This window comes from Chiloscyllium punctatum, chromosome 42 (assembly GCF_047496795.1).
Source record: "Chiloscyllium punctatum isolate Juve2018m chromosome 42, sChiPun1.3, whole genome shotgun sequence".
In the NCBI taxonomy this organism is placed as follows: Eukaryota; Metazoa; Chordata; class Chondrichthyes; order Orectolobiformes; family Hemiscylliidae; genus Chiloscyllium; species Chiloscyllium punctatum.
In genome coordinates this window covers 45,465,176-45,481,757 of record NC_092780.1, presented here as the reverse complement: position 1 = coordinate 45,481,757, position 16,582 = coordinate 45,465,176, and the positions used below count along the sequence as shown (strand labels likewise).

The window sequence follows — 16,582 nt, the reverse complement described above, 5'->3', positions numbered from 1 at the left end:
CCCGTGTCTCAGTGTGACACTCCCCCTGTGTCCCAGTGTGACACTCCCCCGTGTCCCAGTGTGACACTTCCCCCCTATGTCCCAGTGTGACACTTCCCCCTTTGTCCCAGTGTGACACTCCCCCCGTGTCCTAGTGTGACACTTCCCCCTTTGTCCCAGTGTGACACTCCCCCCGTGTCACAGTGTGACGCTCCCCCGTGTCCCAGTGTGACACTCCCCCGTGTCCCAGTGTGACACTCCCCCCGTGTCCCAGTGTGACACTTCCCCCCCCCATGTCCCCGTTTGACACTTCCCCCCTATGTCCCCGTTTGACACTTCCCCCCTATGTCCCAGTGTGACACTTCCCCCTTTGTCCCAGTGTGACACTCCCCCCCCCCCGTGTCCTAGTGTGACACTCCCCCCGTGTCCCAGTGTGACACTCCCCCCGTGTCCCAGTGTGACACTTCCCCCTTTGTCCCAGTGTGACACTTCCCCCTTTGTCCCAGTGTGACACTCCCCCCCGTGTCCCAGTGTGACACTTCCCCCGTGTCCCAGTGTGACACTTCCCCCGTGTCCCAGTGTGAAACTGCCCCCGTGTCCCACTGTGTCACATCCCCCTATGTCCCCGTGTGACACATCCCCCTATGTCCCCGTGTGACACTCCTCCCGTGTCCCAGTGTGACACTCCCCCCGTGTCCCAGTGTGACACTCCCCCCATGTCCCAGTGTGACACTCCCCCCATGTCCCAGTGTGACACTCCCCCCGTGTCCCAGTGTGACCCTCCCCCCGTGTCCCAGTGTGACACTTCCAGCTTTGTCCCAGTGTGACACTTCCCCCTATGTCCCAGTGTGACACTCCCCCCGTGTCCCAGTATGACACTTCCCCCTATGTCCCAGTGTGACATTCCCCCGTGTCCCAGTGTGACACTTCCCCCTTTGTCCCAGTGTGACACTTCCCCCTTGTCCCAGTGTGACACTCCCCCCCTTTGTCCCCGTGTGACACTCCCCCCGTGTCCCAGTGAGATACTTCCCCCTTTGTCCCCGTGTGACACTTCCCCCTTTGTCCCCGTGTGACACTCCCCCCGTGTCCCAGTGTGACACTTCCCCCGTGTCCCAGTGTGACACTCCCCCCCTTTGTCCCAGTGTGACACTCCCCCCGTGTCCCAGTGTGACACTCCCCCCGTGTCCCAGTGTGACACTCCCCCGTGTCCCAGTGTGACACTTCCCCCCTATGTCCCAGTGTGACACTTCCCCCTTTGTCCCAGTGTGACACTCCCCCCGTGTCCTAGTGTGACACTTCCCCCTTTGTCCCAGTGTGACACTCCCCCCGTGTCACAGTGTGACGCTCCCCCGTGTCCCAGTGTGACACTCCCCCGTGTCCCAGTGTGACACTCCCCCCGTGTCCCAGTGTGACACTCCCCACGTGTCCTAGTGTGACACTCCCCACGTGTCCCAGTGTGACACTCCCCCCCGTGTCCCAGTGTGATACTCCCCCGTGTCCCAGTGTGACACTTCCCCCCCCCATGTCCCCGTTTGACACTTCCCCCCTATGTCCCCGTTTGACACTTCCCCCCCCCCCCCGTGTCCTAGTGTGACACTCCCCCCGTGTCCCAGTGGGACCTCCCCCCGTGTCACAGTGTGACACTTCCCCCTTTGTCCCAGTGTGACACTCCCCCCCGTGTCCCAGTGTGACACTTCCCCCGTGTCCCAGTGTGACACTTCCCCCGTGTCCCAGTGTGACACTTCCCCCGTGTCCCAGTGTGACACTCCCCCCGTGTCCCACTGTGTCACATTCCCCTATGTCCCCGTGTGACACATCCCCCTATGTCCCCGTGTGACACTTCCCCCTTTGTCCCCGTGTGACACTCCCCCCTTTGTCCCCGTGTGACACTCCCCCCTTTGTCCCAGAGTGACACTCCCCCCTTGTCCCAGTGTGACACTTCCCCCTATGTCCCAGTGTGACACTTTCCCCGTGTCCCAGTGGGACCTCCCCCCGTGTCACAGTGTGACACTCCCCCGTGTCCCAGTGTGACACTCCCCCGTGTCCCAGTGTGACACTTCCCCCTATATCCCAGTGTGACACTTTCCCCGTGTCCCAGTGGGACCTCCCCCCGTGTCCCTGTGTGACACTTCCCCCCTTTGTCCCCTTGTCCCAGTGTGACACTTCCCCCTATATCCCAGTGTGACACTTTCCCCGTGTCCCAGTGGGACCTCCCCCCTTTGTCGCCGTGTGACACTTCCCCCCTTTGTCCCCGTGTGACACTTCCCCCTTTGTCCCAGTGTGACACTTCCCCCGTATCCCAGTGTGACACTCCCCCCCCCCATGTCCCAGTGTGACACTCCCCCCCATGTCCCAGTGTAACACTCCCCCCCCCCCCGTGTCCCAGTGTGACACTCCCCCCGTGTCCAAGTGTGACACTCCCCCCGTGTCCCAGTGTGACACTTCCCCCTATGTCCCCGTGTGACACTCCCCCCTATGTCCCCGTGTGACACTTCCCCCGTGTCCCCGTGTGACACTTCCCACTATGTCCCCGTGTGACACTTCCCCCGTGTTCCAGTGTGACACTTCCCCCGTGTCCCAGTGTGACACTCCCCCCTATGTCCCCGTGTGACACTCCCCCCTATGTCCCCGTGTGACACACCCCCTGTGTCCCAGTGTGACACTTCCCCCTTTGTCCCCGTGTGACACTTCCCCCTTTGTCCCCGTGTGACACTTCCCCCTTTGTCCCAGTGTGACACTCCCCCCGTGTCCCAGTGTGACACTCGCCCCGTGTCCCAGTGTGACACTTCCCCCTATGTCCCCATGTGACACTCCCCCCCGTGTCCCAGTGTGACACTTCCCCCCGTGTCCCAGTGTGACACTTCCCCCATGTCCCCATGTGACGCTTCCCCCCCGTGTCCCAGTGTGACACTCCCCCGTGTCCCAGTGTGACACTCCCCCCGTGTCCCAGTGTGACACTCCCCCCGTGTCCCAGTGTGACACTCCCCCCGTGTCCCAGTGTGACACTCCCCCCGTGTCCCCGTGTGACACTCCCCCCGTGTCCCCGTGTGACACTCCCCCCGTGTCCCCGTGTGACACTCCCCCCGTGTCCCCGTGTGACACTCCCCCCGTGTCCCCGTGTGACACTTCCCCCCGTGTCCCAGTGTGACACTTCCCCCTATGTCCCCATGTGACACTCCCCCCCGTGTCCCAGTGTGACACTTCCCCCCGTGTCCCAGTGTGACACTTCCCCCATGTCCCCATGTGACGCTTCCCCCCCGTGTCCCAGTGTGACACTCCCCCGTGTCCCAGTGTGACACTCCCCCCGTGTCCCAGTGTGACACTCCCCCCGTGTCCCAGTGTGACACTCCCCCCGTGTCCCCGTGTGACACTCCCCCCGTGTCCCCGTGTGACACTCCCCCCGTGTCCCCGTGTGACACTCCCCCCGTGTCCCCGTGTGACACTTCCCCCGTGTCCCAGTGTGACACTCCCCCCGTGTCCCAGTGTGACACTCCCCCCCCGTGTCCCAGTGTGACACTTCCCCCGTGTCCCAGTGTGACACTCCCCCCGTGTCCCAGTGTGACACTCCCCCCGTGTCCCAGTGTGACACTTCCCCCTTTGTCCCCATGTGACACTTCCCCCTATGTCCCCGTGTGATACTCCCCCCGTGTCCCCGTGCGACACTCCCCCCGTGTCCCAGTGTGACACTCCCCCCGTGTCCAAGTGTGACACTCCCCCCGTGTCCCAGTGTGACACTTCCCCCTATGTCCCCGTGTGACACTTCCCCCGTGTCCCCGTGTGACACTTCCCACTATGTCCCCGTGTGACACTTCCCCCGTGTCCCAGTGTGACACTCCCCCCTATGTCCCCGTGTGACACTCCCCCCGTGTCCCAGTGTGACACTCCCCCCGTGTCCCCGTGTGACACTCCCCCCTATGTCCCCGTGTGACACTCCCCCCGTGTCCCAGTGTGACACTTCCCCCTATGTCCCCATGTGACACTCCCCCCGTGTCCCAGTGTGACACTCCCCACCCTGTCCCAGTGTGACACTCCCCCCGTGTCCCAGTGTGACACTCCCCCGTGTCCCAGTGTGACACTTTTCCCTATGTCCCCGTGTGACACTCCCCCCGTGTCCCCGTGTGACACTCCCCCCGTGTCCCCGTGTGACACTCCCCCCGTGTCCCAGTGTGACACTCCCCCCCCCCTTTGTCGCCGTGTGACACTTCCCCCCTTTGTCCCCGTGTGACACTTCCCCCTTTGTCCCAGTGTGACACTCCCCACCCTGTCCCAGTGTGACACTCCCCCCGGGTCCCAGTGTGACACTCCCCACCCTGTCCCAGTGTGACACTCCCCCCGGGTCCCAGTGTGACACTCCCCACCCTGTCCCAGTGTGACACTCCCCCCGGGTCCCAGTGTGACACTTCCCCCGTGTCCCAGTGTGACACTTCCCCCTATGTCCCCATGTAACACTTCCCCCTATGTCCCCGTGTGACACTCCCCCCGTGTCCCAGTGTGACACTCCCCCCGTGTCCCAGTGTGACACTCCCCCCGTGTCCCAGTGTGACACTCCCCCCGTGTCCCAATGTGACACTTCCAGCTTTGTCCCAGTGTGACACTTCCCCCTATGTCCCAGTGTGACACTCCCCCCGTGTCCCAGTGAGATACTTCCCCCTTTGTCCCCGTGTGACACTTCCCCCTTTGTCCCCGTGTGACACTCCCCCCGTGTCCCAGTGTGACACTTTCTCCGTGTCCCAGTGTGACACTCCCCCCCTTTGTCCCAGTGTGACACTCCCCCCGTGTCCCAGTGAGATACTTCCCCCTTTGTCCCCGTGTGACACTTCCCCCTTTGTCCCCGTGTGACACTCCCCCCCGTGTCCCAGTGTGACACTCCCCCCGTGTCCCCGTGTGACACTTCATCCTTTGTCCCCGTGTGACACTCCCCCCGTGTCCCAGTGAGATACTTCCCCCTTTGTCCCCGTGTGACACTTCCCCCTTTGTCCCCGTGTGACACTCCCCCCGTGTCCCAGTGTGACACTTCCCCCGTGTCCCAGTGTGACACTCCCCCCCTTTGTCCCAGTGTGACACTCCCCCCGTGTCCCAGTGTGACACTCCCCCCGTGTCCCAGTGTGACACTCCCCCGTGTCCCAGTGTGACACTTCCCCCCTATGTCCCAGTGTGACACTTCCCCCTTTGTCCCAGTGTGACACTCCCCCCGTGTCCTAGTGTGACACTTCCCCCTTTGTCCCAGTGTGACACTCCCCCCGTGTCCCAGTGTGACGCTCCCCCGTGTCCCAGTGTGACGCTCCCCCCTTTGTCCCAGTGTGACACTCCCCCGTGTCCCAGTGTGACACTCCCCCCGTGTCCCAGTGTGACACTCCCCACGTGTCCCAGTGTGACACTCCCCACGTGTCCTAGTGTGACACTCCCCACGTGTCCCAGTGTGACACTCCCCCCCGTGTCCCAGTGTGATACTCCCCACGTGTCCCAGTGGTTCACTCCCCCCGTGTCCCAGTGTGATACTCCCCCGTGTCCCAGTGTGACACTTCCCCTCCCATGTCCCCGTTTGACACTTCCCCCCATGTCCCCGTTTGACACTTCCCCCCTATGTCCCAGTGTGACACTTCCCCCCTATGTCCCAGTGTGACACTTCCCCCTTTGTCCCAGTGTGACACTCCCAACCCCCGTGTCCTAGTGTGACACTCCCCCCGTGTCCCAGTGTGACACTCCCCCCGTGTCCCAGTGTGACACTTCCCCCTTTGTCCCAGTGTGACACTTCCCCCTTTGTCCCAGTGTGACACTCCCCCCCGTGTCCCAGTGTGACACTTCCCCCGTGTCCCAGTGTGACACTTCCCCCGTGTCCCAGTGTGACACTTCCCCCGTGTCCCAGTGTGACACTCCCCCCGTGTCCCACTGTGTCACATCCCCCTATGTCCCCGTGTGACACATCCCCCTATGTCCCCGTGTGACACTTCCCCCTTTGTCCCCGTGTGACACTTCCCCCTTTGTCCCCGTGTGACACTCCCCCCTTTGTCCCCGTGTGACACTCCCCCCTTGTCCCAGTGTGACACTCCCCCCTTGTCCCAGTGTGACACTTCCCCCTATATCCCAGTGTGACACTTTCCCCGTGTCCCAGTGGGACCTCCCCCCGTGTCCCAGTGTGACACTCCCCCGTGTCCCAGTGTGACACTTCCCCCTATATCCCAGTGTGACACTTTCCCCGTGTCCCAGTGGGACCTCCCCCCGTGTCCCTGTGTGACACTTCCCCCGTGTCCCCGTGTGACACTTCCCCCTATGTCCCCGTGTGACACTCCCCCCGTGTCCCAGTGTGACACTCCCCCCGTGTCCCAGTGTGACACTTCCCCCGTGTCCCAGTGTGACACTCCCCCCGTGTCCCAGTGTGACACTCCCCACGTGTCCCAGTGTGACACTCCCCCCGTGTCCCAGTGTGACACTCCCCCCGTGTCCCAGTGTGACACTTCCAGCTTTGTCCCAGTGTGACACTTCCCCCTATGTCCCAGTGTGACACTCCCCCCGTGTCCCAGTATGACACTTCCCCCTATGTCCCAGTGTGACATTCCCCCGTGTCCCAGTGTGACACTTCCCCCTTTGTCCCAGTGTGACACTCCCAACCCCCGTGTCCTAGTGTGACACTCCCCCCGTGTCCCTGTGTGACACTTCCCCCGTGTCCCAGTGTGACACTCCCCCCCCCCATGTCCCAGTGTGACACTCCCCCCCCCCATGTCCCGGTGTAACACTCCCCCCCCCCCGTGTCCCAGTGTGACACTCCCCCCCGTGTCCAAGTGTGACACTCCCCCCGTGTCCCAGTGTGACACTTCCCCCGATGTCCCCGTGTGACACTTCCCCCCCCATGTCCCCGTTTGACACTTCCCCCCTATGTCCCCGTTTGACACTCCCCCCCGTGTCCCAGTGTGACACTTCCCCCTTTGTCCCAGTGTGACACTCCCAACCCCCGTGTCCTAGTGTGACACTCCCCCCGTGTCCCAGTGTGACACTCCCCCCGTGTCCCAGTGTGACACTTCCCCCTTTGTCCCAGTGTGACACTTCCCCCTTTGTCCCAGTGTGACACTCCCCCCCGTGTCCCAGTGTGACACTTCCCCCGTGTCCCAGTGTGACACTCCCCCCGTGTCCCACTGTGTCACATCCCCCTATGTCCCCGTGTGACACATCCCCCTATGTCCCCGTGTGACACTTCCCCCCTTGTCCCAGTGTGACACTCCCCCCTTGTCCCAGTGTGACACTCCCCCCTTGTCCCAGTGTGACACTTCCCCCGTGTCCCAGTGTGACACTCCCCCCGTGTCCCACTGTGTCACATCCCCCTATGTCCCCGTGTGACACATCCCCCTATGTCCCCGTGTGACACTTCCCCCTTTGTCCCCGTGTGACACTCCCTCCTTTGTCCCCGTGTGACACTCCCCCCTTGTCCCACTGTGTCACATCCCCCTATGTCCCAGTGTGACACTCCCCCCTTGTCCCAGTGTGACACTTCCCCCTATATCCCAGTGTGACACTTTCCCCGTGTCCCAGTGGGACCTCCCCCCGTGTCCCAGTGTGACACTCCCCCGTGTCCCAGTGTGACACTTCCCCCTATATCCCAGTGTGACACTTTCCCCGTGTCCCAGTGGGACCTCCCCCCGTGTCCCAGTGTGACACTCCCCCGTGTCCCAGTGTGACACTTCCCCCTATATCCCAGTGTGACACTTTCCCCGTGTCCCAGTGGGACCTCCCCCCGTGTCCCTGTGTGACACTTCCCCCGTGTCCCAGTGTGACACTCCCCCCCCCCATGTCCCAGTGTGACACTCCCCCCCCATGTCCCAGTGTAACACTCCCCCCCCCCCGTGTCCCAGTGTGACACTCCCCCCCGTGTCCAAGTGTGACACTCCCCCCGTGTCCCAGTGTGACACTTCCCCCTATGTCCCCGTGTGACACTCCCCCCTATGTCCGCGTGTGATACTTCCCCCGTGTCCCAGTGTGACACTTCCCCCGTGTCCCCGTGTGACACTTCCCACTATGTCCCCGTGTGACACTTCCCCCGTGTTCCAGTGTGTCACTTCCCCCGTGTCCCCGTGTGACACTCCCCCCTGTGTCCCCGTGTGACACTCCCCCCTATGTCCCCGTGTGACACTCTCCCCGTGTCCCAGTGTGACACTTCCCCCTTTGTCGCCGTGTGACACTTCCCCCCTTTGTCCCCGTGTGACACTTCCCCCCTTTGTCCCAGTGTGACACTTCCCCCTATGTCCCCGTGTGACACTCCCCCCGTGTCCCAGTGTGACACTTCCCCCGTGTGACACTCCCCCCGTGTCCCAGTGTGACACTTCCCCCTATGTCCCCGTGTGACACTCCCCCCGTGTCCCAGTGTGACACTTCCCCCGTGTCCCAGTGTGACACTTCCCCCTATGTCCCCGTGTGACACTCCCCCCGTGTCCCAGTGTGACACTTCCCCCGTGTCCCAGTGTGACACTTCCCCCGTGTCCCCGTGTGACACTCCCCCCGTGCCCAGTGTGACACTTCCCCCGTGTCCCCGTGTGACACTTCCCCCTATGTCCCCGTGTGACACTCCCCCCGTTTCCCAGTGTGACACTCCCTCCGTGTCCCAGTGTGACACTTCCCCCCCGTGTCCCAGTGTGACACTCCCCCCGTGTCCCAGTGTGACACTTCCCCCTTTGTCCCAGTGTGACACTTCCCCCTATGTCCCAGTGTGACACTCCCCCCGTGTCCCAGTGTAACACTCCCCCCGTGTCCCAGTGTGACACTCCCCCTATGACCCAGTGTGACACTCCCCCCGTGTCCCAGTGTGACACTTCCCCCTTTGTCCCAGTGTGACACTTCCCCCTTTGTCCCCGTGTGACACTTCCCCCTTTGTCCCCGTGTGACGCTCCCCCGTCTCCCAGTGTGACACTCCCCCCTTGTCCCAGTGAGACACTTCCCCCGTGTCCCAGTATGACACTTCCCCCTATGTCCCAGTGTGACATTCCCCCCGTGTCCCAGTGTGACACTTCCCCCTTTGTCCCAGTGTGACACTCCCCCCCGTGTCCCAGTGTGACACTTCCCCCATGTCCCAGTGTGACACTCCCCCCGTGTCCCAGTGTGACACTCCCCCCGTGTCCCAGTGAGATACTTCCCCCTTTGTCCCAGTGTGACACTCCCCCCATGTCCCAGTGTGACACTCCCCCCGTGTCCCAGTGTGACACTTCCCCCGTGTCCCAGTGTGAAACTCGTCCCCTTTGTCCCAGTGTGACACTCCCCCCGTGTCCCAGTGTGACACTCCTCCCGTGTCCCAGTGTGACACTCCCCCGTGTCCCAGTGTGACACTTCCCCCCTATGTCCCAGTGTGATACTTCCCCCTTTGTCCCAGTGTGACACTCCCCCCGTGTCCTAGTGTGACACTTCCCCCTTTGTCCCAGTGTGACACTCCCCCCCGTGTCCCAGTGTGACACTCCCCCGTGTCCCAGTGTGACACTCCCCCCGTGTCCCAGTGTGACACTCCCCCCATGTCCCAGTGTGACACTCCCCACGTGTCCTAGTGTGACACTCCCCACGTGTCCCAGTGTGACACTCCCCCCCCGTGTCCCAGTGTGATACTCCCCCGTGTCCCAGTGTGACACTCCCCACGTGTCCCAGTGTGACACTCCCCCCCGTGTCCCAGTGTGATACTCCCCCGTGTCCCAGTGTGACACTTCCCCCCCCATGTCCCAGTGTGACACTCCCCCCCCCCCGTCCTAGTGTGACACTCCCCCCCGTGTCCCAGTGTGACACACCCCCCCGTGTCCCAGTGTGACACTTCCCCCTTTGTCCCAGTGTGACACTTCCCCCTTTGTCCCAGTGTGACACTCCCCCCCGTGTCCCAGTGTGACACTTCCCCCGTGTCCCAGTGTGACACTTCCCCCGTGTCCCAGTGTGACACTTCCCCCGTGTCCCAGTGTGACACTTCCCCCGTGTCCCAGTGTGACACTTCCACCGTGTCCCACTGTGACACATCCCCCTATGTCCCAGTGTGACACGTCCCCCTATGTCCCCATGTGACACTTCCCCCTTTGTCCCAGTGTGACACTTCCCCCTTTGTCCCCGTGTGACGCTCCCCGGTCTCCCAGTGTGACACTCCCCCCTTGTCCCAGTGTGACACTTCCCCCGTGTCCCAGTGTGACACTTCCCCCGTGTCCCAGTGTGACACTCCACCCCCGTGTCCCAGTGTGACACTTACCCCTATATCCCAGTGTGACACTTTCCCCGTGTCCCAGTGGGACCTACCCCCGTGTCCCTGTGTGACACTTCCCCCGTGTCCCAGTGTGACACTCCCCCCCCCATGTCCCTGTGTGACACTACCCCCCCCATGTCCCAGTGTAACACTCACCCCCCGTGTCCCAGTGTGACACTCCCCACCGTGTCCCAGTGTGACACTTCCCCCGTGTCCCAGTGTGACACTCCCCCCGTGTCCCAGTGTGACACTCGCCCCGTGTCCCAGTGTGACACTTCCCCCCTATGTCCCAGTGTGCATTTCCCCCTATGTCCCCGTGTGACACTCCCCCCGTGTCCCAGTGTGACACTCCCCCCGGGTCCCAGTGTGACACTCCCCCCTTTGTCCCCGTGTGACACTCCCCCCTTTGTCCCCGTGTGACACTTCCCCCTTTGTCCCCGTGTGACACTCCCCCCGTGTCCTAGTGTGACACTTCCCCCTTTGTCCCAGTGTGACACTCCCCCCCGTGTCCCAGTGTGACACTCCCCCGTGTCCCAGTGTGACACTCCCCCCGTGTCCCAGTGTGACACTCCCCCCATGTCCCAGTGTGACACTCCCCACGTGTCCTAGTGTGACACTCCCCACGTGTCCCAGTGTGACACTCCCCCCCGTGTCCCAGTGTGACACTCCCCCCGTGTCCCCGTGTGACACTCCCCCCGTGTCCCAGTGTGACACTCCCCCCGTGTCCCAGAGTGACACTTCCCCCTTTGTCCCAGTGTGACACTTCCCCCTATGTCCCAGTGTGACACTCCCCCCGTGTCCCAGTGTGACACTTCCCCCTATGTCCCAGTGTGACACTCCCCCCGTGTCCCAGTGTGACACTCCCCTCCGTGTCCCAGTGTGACACTCCCCCCCGTGTCCCAGTGTGACACTTCCCCCAAGTTCCAGTGTGACACTCCCCCCCCTTTGTCCCCGTGTGACACTTCATCCTTTGTCCCCGCGTGACACTCCCCCCGTGTCCCAGTGAGATACTTCCCCCTTTGTCCCCGTGTGACACTCCCCCCGTGTCCCAGTGTGACACTTCCCCCGTGTCCCAGTGTGACACTTCCCCCGTGTCCCAGTGTAACACTCCCCCCCCGTGTCCCAGTGTGACACTCCCCACCGTGTCCCAGTGTGACACTTCCCCCGTGTCCCAGTGTGACACTCCCCCCGTGTCCCAGTGTGACACTTCATCCTTTGTCCCCGTGTGACGCTCCCCCCGTGTCCCAGTGAGATACTTCCCCCTTTGTCCCCGTGTGACACTTCCCCCTTTGTCCCCGTGTGACACTTCCCCCTTTGTCCCCGTGTGACACTCCCCCCGTGTCCCAGTGAGATACTTCCCCCTTTGTCCCCGTGTGACACTTCCCCCGTGTCCCAGTGTGACACTCCCTCCCTTTGTCCCAGTGTGACACTCCCTCCCTTTGTCCCAGTGTGACACTCCCCCCGTGTCCCAGTGTGACACTCCCCCCCGTGTCTCAGTGTGACACTCCCCCCGTGTCCCAGTGTGACACTCCCCCGTGTCCCAGTGTGACACTTCCCCCCTATGTCCCAGTGTGACACTTCCCCCTTTGTCCCAGTGTGACACTCCCCCCGTGTCCCAGTGTGACACTCCCCCGTGTCCCAGTGTGACACTCCCCACGTGTCCCAGTGTGACACTCCCCACGTGTCCCAGTGTGACACTCCCCACGTGTCCCAGTGTGACACTCCCAACGTGTCCTAGTGTGACACTCCCCCCCGTGTCCCAGTGTGATACTCCCCCGTGTCCCAGTGTGACACTTCCCCCCCCCATGTCCCCATTTGACACTTCCCCCCTATGTCCCCGTTTGACACTTTCCCCCTATGTCCCAGTGTGACACTTCCCCCTTTGTCCCAGTGTGACACTCCCCCCCCCGTTTCCTAGTGTGACACTCCCCCTGTGTCCCAGTGTGACACTCCCCCCGTGTCCCAGTGTGACACTTCCCCCTTTGTCCCAGTGTGACACTTCCCCCTTTGTCCCAGTGTGACACTCCCCCCCGTGTCCCAGTGTGACACTCCCCCCCGTGTCCCAGTGGGACCTCCCCCCGTGTCCCAGTGTGACACTTCCCCCGTGTCCCAGTGTGACACTTCCCCCGTGTCCCAGTGTGACACTCCCCCGTGTCCCAGTGAGACACTCCCCCGTGTCCCAGTGTGACACTTTCCCCGTGTCCCAGTGGGACATCCCCCCGTGTCCTAGTGTGACACTTCCCCCGTGTCCCAGTGTGACACTCCCCCCCCCCCATGTCCCAGTGTGACACTCCCCCCCGTGTCCCAGTGTAACACTCCCCCCCCCCGTGTCCCAGTGTAACACTCCCCCCCGTGTCCCAGTGTGACACTCCCCACCGTGTCCCAGTGTGACACTCCCCACCGTGTCCCAGTGGACACTTCCCCCGTGTCCCAGTGTGACACTTCCCCCGTGTCCCAGTGTGACACTTCCCCCTATATCCCAGTGTGACACTTTCCCCGTGTCCCAGTGTGACACTCCCCCCCGTGTCCCAGTGTGACACTACCCCCGTGTCCCAGTGTGACACTTTCCCCGTGTCCCAATGTGACACTTCCCCCCTATGTCCCAGTGTGACACTTCCCCCGTGTCCCAGTGTGACACTTCCCCCGTGTCCCAGTGTGACACTTCCCCTGTGTCCCAGTGTGACACTTCCCCCGTGTCCCAGTGTGACACTTCCCCCCCGTATCCCAGTGTGACACTCCCCACGGTGTCCCAGTGTGACACTTCCCCCGTGTCCCAGTGTGACACTTCCCCCGTGTCCCAGTGTGACACTTCCCCCGTGTCCCAGTGTGACACTTCCCCCGTGTCCCAGTGTGACACTCCCCCCGTGTCCCACTGTGACACATCCCCCTATGTCCCCGTGTGACACATCCCCCTATGTCCCCGTGTGACACTTCCCCCTTTGTCCCCGTGTGACACTTCCCCCTTTGTCCCCGTGTGACGCTCCCCCGTCTCCCAGTGTGACACTCCCCCCTTGTCCCAGTGTGACACTCCCCCCTTGTCGCAGTGTGACACATCCCCCTATGTCCCCGTGTGACACTTCCCCCTTTGTCCCCGTGTGACACTCCCCCCTTGTCCCAGTGTGACACTCCCCCCTTGTCCCCGTGTGACACTTCCCCCTTTGTCCCCGTGTGACGCTCCCCCGTCTCCCAGTGTGACACTCCCCCCTTGTCCCAGTGTGACACTCCCCCCTTGTCGCAGTGTGACACATCCCCCTATGTCCCCGTGTGACACTTCCCCCTTTGTCCCCGTGTGACACTCCCCCCTTGTCCCAGTGTGACACTCCCCCCTTGTCCCAGTGTGACACTTCCCCCTATATCCCAGTGTGACACTTTCCCCGTGTCCCAGTGGGACCTCCCCCCGTGTCCCAGTGTGACACTCCCCCCTTGTCCCAGTGTGACACTTCCCCCTATATCCCAGTGTGACACTTCCCCCGTGTCCCAGTGTGACACTCCCCCGTGTCCCAGTGTGACACTTTCCCCGTGTCCCAGTGGGACCTCCCCCCGTGTCCCTGTGTGACACTTCCCCCGTGTCCCAGTGTGACACTCCCCCCCCCCCCATGTCCCAGTGTGACACTCCCTCCCCCCCATGTCCCAGTGTAACACTCCCCCCCCGTGTCCCAGTGTGACACTCCCCACCGTGTCCCAGTGTGACACTCCCCACCGTGTCCCAGTGTGACACTTCCCCCTATATCCCAGTGTGACACTTTCCCCGTGTCCCAGTGTGACATTCCCTCCAGTCTACGCCCCCCCCACCGCTCCACCGCCCCAGGATCCCAGTGTGACACTCCTGCTTTTCTTGGCTTGATGTTATGTTCACTGAGTCATTTTGAGGCATAAAGAAATTGAATGACATCTATTTGTCGGCTTTTCACTCTCTCTGAAATAAATTCAGGTGCAAATTTTGAACAAGAAGATCGATCTGAGTCACATTTCATCGAAATGTGGTTCTAAGGACAACATCCATCACAGGCCAGGTAAATGTCTTTCACATTTTAGAGAGAGTAGGAATGCAGTTATGTTTTATAAGGATAGTAAATCCACAGAACACAGTCACATCTCACAGGAGTTTTTAACTTCTTCAACAGAGAATGGGACAGAGAAAGAGGTCATGGAGTGAGTGCAGTTAGACTTTAGAGAAAATTAAGGCAATCATATTGAAGATAGAGAACTGTCACAACTTAGAAAAAGATAACATCGTTACATCTCAGGGAGTGAGAGTGCAGTCACATCTGAGAGTAAGGGACAGGCATAGTCACTTCTCAGTGAAAGACATGTTAGAGAGAGAGGGAGAATGCAGTCACACCTTAAAGATAAAAATCACACACCAGGTTATGGTCAGTGAGGGGGGAGGGGAGTGTCAGTAAGTGGGGGGGGAGTGGAGTGTCAGTGAGGGGGTAGGGGAGTGTCAGTGAGGGGGTAGGGGAGTGTCAGTGAGAGGGGAGGGGAGTGTCAGTGAGGGGGAGGGGAGGGTCAGTGAGGGGGAGGGGAGGGTCAGTGAGGGGGTAGGGGAGTGTCAGTGAGGGGGTAGGGGAGTGTCAGCGAGAGGGGAGGGGAGTGTCAGCGAGAGGGGAGGGGAGTATCAGCGAGGGGGTAGGGGAGTATCAGCGAGGGGGGAGGGGAGTGTCAGTGAGGGGGGAGGGGAGTGTCAGTGAGGGGGAGAGGTTACTGCTCACAGTTGCTGACAGAGAATATGAAGTGAGTGCCTGAATCTCTGATGAGGCAGCGAAAAATGAATAAATGTTGAAACTGGATGAAGTAGTTGTCAAGCTAAAGCTGACAGAGGGTAACTCCCTCAATGTTCCCTTTAGGTGGTGGAAATGTAGAGATCAAATCGCAGAAAGTTGACTTTAAGGACAAAGCTCAATCCAAAATTGGTTCAATGGACAACATCAGCCACACACCTGGCGGGGGAACGAAAAAGGTGAGAGGCTTGGCTACAGTGACAAGGTGGAAATTAAATACAGATGGAAAGAACTCCACTTAGACAGCTCTATTCAATACCCAGAACTGCAGAAAATGCCTTATAGTCAGTCATTGACATGGCAGTAAAGTGTTGTATTAGAACAAACAGCAATGCAGCATAAGATGTCCAATATTTTGGAAGTTGGTTGATGGTTAAGTGTTTACCAAGACAATGGGAAGCTATTCTCTGTCTTTCCTTGCTGTGAAATCCCCCGATTGTCAACCTGAATTATAGGGAGTCATGAACCCTCAATCTGTTTTGCAGATACAAGTACTAGAGCAAGTACAGGGACTGGGGCAGATAGAGACATATACAGGATACAGAGACAGATGCAGATAGGGTAGGTGTCAGATTAGAAACAGGTGCAGAATGCAGAGATATACACAGATATGGGGAAAGGTGTAGGATACAAAAAAAACATAAGAGCATGTGCAAATCCAGGGACAGGTTTGAGAGAGGGACAGATATGGAGACAGGTGTTAGATATGGAGGAAATGCAGGTTAGAGAGACAGATGGCAGTTACAGAGGCATGTACAGATACAGAGATAGGTGCAAATGCAGGGACAGGTGCAAAAACAGAGATAGGTGCAGAGCAGGGACAGGTACCGATGCAGGGATACAGCAACAGGTGCAGGAAACGGCGACAGGTGCAGGATACAGCGACAAGTGTAGGATACGGCAACAGCTGTAGGATACGGCAACAGCTGTAGGATACGGCAACAGGTGCAGGATAGGGCGACAGGTGCAGGATAGGGCGACAGGTGTATGTTACAGCAGCAGGTGTAAGGATACAATGACCGGTGTAGGATACAGCAACAGATGTCGGTTTCAGTGACAAGTGTATGATGCAGCAACAATTGGCCATTCTAAATTTCCCATAGTGTTAGGTGAAGGGGTAAATGTAGGGGAATGGGTCTGGGTGGGTTGCTCTTCAGAGGGGCGGTGTGGACTTGTTGGGTCGAATGGCCTGTTTCCACACTATAAGTAATCTAATCTAATCCAATCAAATCAAGTGCAGGATACAGCAACAGATGTAGCATACAGTGACAGGTGTAGCGCACAGTGACAGGTGCAGAATACATGGACAGGTGCAGGATACATTGACAGGTGTAGGATACAGCGACAGGTGTGGGCTACAGCGACAGGTGTCAGATTCTGTGACAGGTGTAGAATACAGTGACAGGTGTAGGGTACAGCGACAGGTGTAAGGATACAATGATAGGTGTAGGATACAGAGAAAGATGTAGGATTCAGCAACAGGTGTCGGATTCTGTGACAGGTGTGGGATACACTGATAGGTGTAGGATACAGCAACAGATGTAGGATACAGTGACGGGTGCAGGATACAGCGACAGGTGTACGATACAGTAGCAGGTGTAGGATACGGTGACAGGTGCAGGATACAGTG

The 16,582-nt window shown here is 60.2% G+C and overlaps 1 protein-coding gene across 10 annotated transcripts in view; it reads left to right on the top strand.

Moving 5' to 3' along the window:
- The window catches only part of LOC140465927 (uncharacterized), a 96,543-nt gene that overhangs the window by 67,481 nt on the left and 12,480 nt on the right, over nt 1–16,582 (top strand). For all 10 annotated transcript variants that reach the window (XM_072561899.1, XM_072561894.1, XM_072561897.1 and 7 more), the window contains 2 exons: nt 14,103–14,184; nt 15,019–15,131. In XM_072561899.1, the coding sequence (XP_072418000.1) occupies nt 14,103–14,184; nt 15,019–15,131 (195 nt within the window). The remainder of the gene's footprint in view (nt 1–14,102; nt 14,185–15,018; nt 15,132–16,582) is intronic.